Source organism: Hipposideros armiger, unplaced genomic scaffold (assembly GCF_001890085.2).
Source record: "Hipposideros armiger isolate ML-2016 unplaced genomic scaffold, ASM189008v1 scaffold_50, whole genome shotgun sequence".
NCBI classification, from domain to species: Eukaryota; Metazoa; Chordata; class Mammalia; order Chiroptera; family Hipposideridae; genus Hipposideros; species Hipposideros armiger.
Window position 1 is genome coordinate 3,394,321 of NW_017731400.1, and position 7,499 is coordinate 3,401,819.

At 31.7% G+C, this 7,499-nt stretch overlaps 1 protein-coding gene across 7 annotated transcripts in view; it reads right to left on the reverse strand.

The window, feature by feature from the left end:
* CDKAL1 (CDKAL1 threonylcarbamoyladenosine tRNA methylthiotransferase) overlaps window positions 1-7,499 on the reverse strand; it is a 667,723-nt gene that overhangs the window by 349,296 nt on the left and 310,928 nt on the right. For all 7 annotated transcript variants that reach the window (XM_019640497.1, XM_019640496.1, XM_019640494.1 and 4 more), the window contains one exon: window positions 5,107-5,210. In XM_019640497.1, coding sequence (XP_019496042.1) covers window positions 5,107-5,210 — 104 coding nt within the window. The remainder of the gene's footprint in view (window positions 1-5,106; window positions 5,211-7,499) is intronic.

The following is a 7,499-nucleotide window of genomic DNA, read 5'->3' on the forward strand; positions in this document are numbered from 1 at the left end:
ACAAATAATTGCAAAACACAAGAACAGGTACAAGGTACAAAAAATTTTATGTACTGGCAACAAATTTACGATATTTACACATTTTAGAAGGCCAAGAACTCTTCGTTGTTGCAAGTTTGTTGTAAGTTCAACAAAACCGATTATTTTGCATATGGATATAGTTATGATTACTAGAGTTATACTTTTAACTCATAAGCATAAATAAAAGAATTAAAAACACTTATATAGATATAGAATTAGTACTACCCATGTTCAATGTGCATCCTTATTTTTCCCTCATAAATTTGGGCAAAACAGTGCTCATTATATACATGGCAAAATATAGTAGCTATATAGGCACTATATCCCCTATCAAATTATATGTATTACATGCATTTATTTAGCTCTCCCATTAAAATTCTTTTCAATTTACATTCAATATTATATTTTGGGGTTTTGTAAAAATCAACATAAGAAAAGGCCATGCAGAGACTATATCTTGAATTTCTATATATTACCAGCTAAAGGCATTTATATTTTATTATTCAATGCCCCTTAGAAAAAGATGTATGAAAATAATTCTTAAGTGTTTACAGCCTAGAAACATGTACATTTCTCATTATAAACTATGCACAGTAATATCTTGGTTTGTAAGCATAATTCATTCCAGAAACAAACTACACACATTGCAAGACATCGCTCGTTTACCATGTTAAAATGTATTAGAAATGTTTGCTTGTCTTGCGGAATACTCGCAAACCAAGTTACTCGCAATCCAAGGTATTATTGTACTTCCCTTTACACATTCATATAAAATAATATAAATCACCCTTTTCCTTACTCTTCTGGAGAGCCAGGATTTAACAGTTGGTAAAATCATCTTCCTTCTTTCTAAACACAATACAGCATTTTATCCAGCTTTTATTTTCATGATTTACTAAATATAATGATTTAATGTAAGCTGCTTGAAATCCTTTTTGGGAGTTGACAATGTACAAAAAAAATGTAAATTAAACATTATTAAACATTATTAATCCCTTAGAAGACATAGATTATTCAATTTTATTTGAAAACAGCACAAACGAAAAAATAAAGGAATAAAAGAGACATTTAAATAACTGCTTTATAAATTAATAAGATGCAATTATTGTTCTCTATTTGTTTGATCTTGATCAAAATCAATATACAGTAATCATTGCTAAAAGTGATCAGTCAAATAAATGTGGCTTGATGTAAACCACACAACTCAACCATCTGAAGTTTATACATCCGAAAATCAAATATTGCTCATATCCTTTCCGCTCTAAAGGAGCAGGAAGCAATGTTTTCCAGTTGCATTTCATAATTAATCTTGTATACACTAGAAGGTATCTTTGCAAGTCTTAAAACAAAACAGAACTTATTACTAGTAAAATTCCAGCGTTAATACTAAAATCACTAAGTATCAAGAAATTTTCTCCCTTCGACTATTTCATCTTAATTTATTTACCTTTCCATAACCAGTGTATGCAACTTATCTTGCAGGGGTTTTTCAGATTTATGAGGGAGAAAAAAAGTAGCAACACACAAATGAGATCTAGCAAAGCACACGATAGCTATAAAAACAGCTCATCCATCATCTCTACATTGTGATTCCACAGACAGCAGTGAAAGGTGTTGTTTCCACACCACTCACCCAGCACACTTAAAAAGGTTTGCTCCATCACTTATACAACTGAAACTGATTGATTAGCTGCTAGAGAAAAATCAATACAAATATGCTAGAAAACACTAGCTTGTAAATTCATTCTGGCCTCAACAAAGTCCTGGTCATTGCTTGACATGTTTTTCCAGATATCTAAAATGCAACCATGTCGAATCCCAGCCGCCTGACACTGTGATGCCCAGGAATTTTTAAAACCTAAATCTCGGCAAAGGTGAGGGTGTGAGGCGGAAGGTTTCCCAGCAGTCCGTTAGAACAATGAAATGACGCTCAGAAGCTACCCGGTAAATCTTACACTCTTATGCAGAACTGCCCACAAAAATGATAAACACATTGAGAAGGTAAAACTAGTCAATGAAAACGTGAAGGGGTCCAGGTTCTGTGAGGAAAAAAAGGGGGAAAAAACTAGGAAACCAATTAAATAGAAGATATATTTGTAAAAGGAAAACTAAAGTTTGCATTTAAAAATATAAACAATTTTCACTTGAATGCTATCCATTTAAAAGTTAATGGGCTGCCTTTCTCATTTTTTGGCAGCTGAATGCATAGTCGGCATATTTTTAGGGCTTTGGGAAGCCATTTACATTCAGAATGATTATATGAATCACTTCTCAGTGCTCCCCTGCCTTTGGGTTAGTCCTTAGTCTCTTCACATTTATTAGACTACTAAGAAATACATTTGTGAATGTAAAATATTTCCTACATTTGCTATTCAGAAGAAATCGTGATCTTAGTTGTACTACCATATGACAGGCAACCTGGGTTCTAATCCCCATGCTACAATTGGTTTAGAGTTCTTAAAAATGACTTTGTATTTCTGACATGCAGTCATTAAAAATTTTAAGAAAAAGAAGCAAATGTAATTTTCAGGGTGGGAAATTTAATTTCCACTGACTTTAAACATAGTGATAAAATTTATTGGAAACATATTTAGATTTTGCATCTTAATATAACCTTTCAAAGAACCATAATGTTTATTTTTCATTATAGGACAGATAATTTAATAATGGTAGAAGGCAATGTCCTTTGCAGAAAAAAAAAAAAATAATGGACTAACTCAATGTCTTTAAAATGTGAGCTTATAGACTGACATTTCCTGTAGGGGAAAGGGATTATAAGGCCATCTTAGCATGAATTTGCTTTTCTAAAATTAAGAAAATGAACAGTAACTGTCATACTAAATAGCTTCTATCTATAGAGACATTTTTCATAGAACACATTTTAAAAGCAAATTAAAATCTGTCATTTGTTTCTAGTCATTTAATGTTTGCTACGATGTTCCAATATTCTCACTCAAAATTAAACTTCTCTTTTTGGATTTATTTTAAATTCCTTCAGTTTAAGTAACATGTCTTCTTCATAATAAGGATACAGGCAATTACTTCATATAAATTATTTCAAATCTTAACAAAAATCAACACTAAATATCATAGTAATGAGAAAACCATGGCTTGGAGAGGTCAAGTACCTTGTTCAGATCATGTGGCCAATAATCAGCAGAACATTGTTTCAAATTCAAACTCTTCTGTGGCAAACAGCATCAAATACTTGACGACTTAAAACTTTCCTAAATAAAATAGCTTATCTGGAAAGTTATGACCTCATTATTTTAGTAACAGTGCCACATATCAAGCAAATGACCTCACCAATCCAAAAACCAGCATTCAGTTTCAACTCTAATATACAGATAACAAGACAACAGAAAAACCTTACACTGCAAACATTTCATGATTGGAAATAAAAAGGCACATAAATATCTACTGATGGTGATAAATGTAATACAAATAAATCTCTTCTGAGTCACTAAGTCACTCCTAACCTCTGATACATATTTTTTGAAGCGCTCACCTTAACTAGCCCAACCCACCTGGATATTTCAATGTTAACCACCAAGTAAAGTCTGACGGAAGTAACACATTGTACCTTTGTTTCTCAGAGGGTATTTCTAAAGAAAAATCAGGGAGCTAAGTTGGGTGGATATCTTTGGAATAATTCTATAATCACTGTATAAAAACTATGGTTATTCCTTTCTTTTTTTTCCTCAAGTCACATATAATACACAAACATGTCCATATTAAGTCACAAAGCAATCATATCAAAGTGTTAGTATAGGTAATAAGTGAGGATAGATATGAGGGAGCCAACAGAATACTCACTTCTTACATGGTGATTTAGTAGTTCTATATTTTTCAAATAAATTCCAGAGTAAAATGAGAACATTTTCAAAAGTTATATGTAGTTGTACTTAAGAATGCATAATGTTGAAAAAGTACCTCAAAGGAACTCATTAATTCATATGCCTTTCAATTTGCAGTGTTTGGTGGATAGATCACATAGTTTTAATATCTCCATTAACTGACATATATTTTTTAAATTGCAAATTTATGCCCTTTTTGAAAAATCCTTAAAGTAGTTGTGGTAGAAAAGACAGCTACCTAGACATTTCCTGGCGCTAAAATAGAACACCGGCAAGAGTCAATGAGTTTCTTTTTATTTCTTGTTCAATACAAGTGGAATGGGAACGGAAGAGGGGACTGAATTAAGAATATAAAAGTAGAAAAAAAAATGTTGGGAGGTGTTAATAAATCAATCAAGAATATTTTTCTATTTAAAGAGCATTTCAAATTCATGTTGATAAAAGCTTTACATAGTAGACTAAATAAAGAACTGTGTCTTCAGCTCATAGTTTGAAGTTCGGGGTGTGAAAGTACTGAAAGCAGCACTCAAAGTTACTCACTAAAAGGAAAAGAACATTGCCAATAACTATTAGCCCACAAGATTATGAGACAATAGATTATCTCACGTTGGGTGTAAAAACACACCAATGTTACATACACATATTATAAACAAAGACAAAAGTGAAGTTTATGGTTTAAGCAGTTATGTGTCAATGCAACTATGACTCATATAAAAGATAAGTCTTACTACGTGCTGATAAATACTTAGACAATAACATTTTCCACTAAGTGATGATTCAGAAGTAGCTGTCTACCCACACAAAGAATCATTTGTGCTAATAAGAGCCCTTCTTAGCTCTATTTCCTAAATCGTACAAAACTGACCAAAGAAAGAAAAAGAAATATTAACTAGTGTATTACTCAGTTCACAAAAGTCTTAACACACATAAGGTCATGGATTTCTTTTCTTTCTGTCTTTTCCATGGAATCTAAAGATGGGTGATAAAGTTCAAATGATGCTACTTACCTTAGAATCACAAAAAAATGTACGAGTGGTGAAAGAAGAGTAATATGAATATTGTAACCTGATTGGTTGGATCTAGCAACATCAATCTATTAGATAAGCTGAAATATTTGTAAACTCTTCAGAAAGCTAAAGAAGCACATATGCAAAGACAAGTGTTACCTAGAAGACTACTATAATTTATTAAGAAGACTAAAACTGTACATAATTCTAGACACTCTTACCTTGAAAAGACTGTTTGGCTCTATCCACTAGTTGATCAATTGGATAACTGGCCAAATTCCCTCTGGCATGTTTAGTTTTGCAGTAGGTACAAGCATTGAGACACCTGTTCAAATGATAGCAATAAATAATAAAGACAGTGCCCACTTACCATGGGAAAAACAAAAACAAAAAACAGCAAAGTGCTATTTTTAATATTTGCCAGTTTATATAAGAGATAAATACCAAATATCTACCATGCTTCATATTTATTTTATGTCCACCAGGCACAGAAATTTGCAATTATTTAAGTTTCAACTATTCAAGAATGGTTTGTACAAATTATGCAATATTATCTTCAAATGCACATATTCATGAGAAACAAAGTTTACAAGTGCAAAAGAAACTCAAGGTTCATGTTGTTTTTAAACCACTGGCACTTCTTAGACCATCATAAAACTAACATTATAGTGTCTCATATATACCACGTTATTCAGAAATGATAAAGCATATTCATTTAGCTTTGAACTAATATTACAATAAATAGGCAACACAGCATTCTCATAAGAAAATACACCCTTAAATTTTTCAGGTATTTTTCACTCCTTAAAATCAAAAAAATATATAAAAACATGTCCAGTGAATGCTCTCTGAAATGAAAGCAGTCAAAGTAAAAAAGTAGAATGACATTAGTTTTGAAAAATTAAAAAATAGAATTATTTCCCAACAGTCTTTAGACATGATAAATAATTTATCTTTTAAAAACTAAAATGTTGGTTCTATTCTTGTAATTTAAAAATATTGTTAATTTTCTTATTATAAAATAAAAGAAACACATAACAAAATAGGCCTATGACAAAAAGATAAGACTCAAGAACACTGAAAAGTGAAACAAAATGAAATCTCTTCAGTGATTCAATTGCTATAATGAATAGCAAGTTTTTAAAATATCATTTTATAAATGCTTTAAAATTTCAAAACAAGAAAAACTGAATTTTTAATAATTATACCTGCCAATGTGTAATTTTGTTACTATATCTATCACTGTACTCAGCAATGTTTAATTTCTGATGATTTTTGCATGGGACTCTTAAGTAACATATACATTTTGATTTTTACTGTTTAACCGACCACATAATCTTAAACAACTAACATTCCTTTCTTCCTAAGTCATTTACATTTTTAAAAAAATAAAACACAAATTGTGGCCTCTATCTTGCAAATAAAGGTTCTAGTCTCCCAGTTGCTGAGTGCCTTCTCTTTTCAATTTTAATCCATTCCATAACAAGAAGAAAGAGAAAACTGTTTTGTGTCTCCTTGGGAGATTAGCCCTGATTTTTGATTAGCCCTGATTGAGCACCAGACACGTTTCTAGATATTTTACACAAATTATCTCATTGGATTTTTCTAGAGTTGGGTGTCACTATTTCCATCTTACAGAGGAATGACCTACTTCAAAAAAGTCAGGTAATACAGTTGATACCACAGAAATACAAAGGATCATGAGATCTGCAAGGTGCCAACAAATTGAACAACCCAGAAGAGATGGTTACATTCCTAGAAACATACAACCTACCAAGACTGAATCATGAGTACAAAATCTCAACAGATCAATAATGAGTAAGGAGACTGAATCACTAATCACATACCTTGCAACCAACCAAGAAAAGCCCAAGGCCAGATGGTTTCACTGGTGGATTTTATCAAAGATATAAAAAATTAATGCCAATTCTTTCCAAACCCTTCCAAAAAATAGATAAGGGAGAACACTTGCAAACTCATTTTATGAGGCTAGTGTTATCCGGATATCAAAGCCAGATATGGACGCTACAAAAAAAGTAAACTATAGGCCAATATACCTTGTGACTATAGATGCAAAAATTATCAACAAGATACTAGCAAACTTAATTCAACAGCACCTTAAAAGGATCATATACCCTGATTAAGGGGGACTCACCCCTGGAAAATAAGGACAGTTCAACATACAAAATCAATAAATGTGCTATATCATATTAATCGGAAAAAGGACAAAATATACATGATCTTCTCAACAGATGCAGAAAGACATTTGACAAAATTCAATATCCATTTATGATCAAAAGGAACTCTCAACAATTTGGGTGTAGAAGGAACATACCTCAACATAATAAAGAACATACATGACACGCCCACAGCTAACATAACACTCAGTGCTGAAAGGTTCAAAACTTTTTCCTTAAAGATCAGAAACAAGCAAAGGGTATCCACTCTTACTCCTAGTCAACACAGCACGGGAAGTCCTAGCCAGAGTAATCAGGCAAGGAAAAAAAAAAAAAAAGTCATCTGAATTAGAAAGGAAGAAGTAAAACAGTTTGTTTACAGATGATTTTACATATATATATATATATATATATATAATCCTAAACATTACACCAAG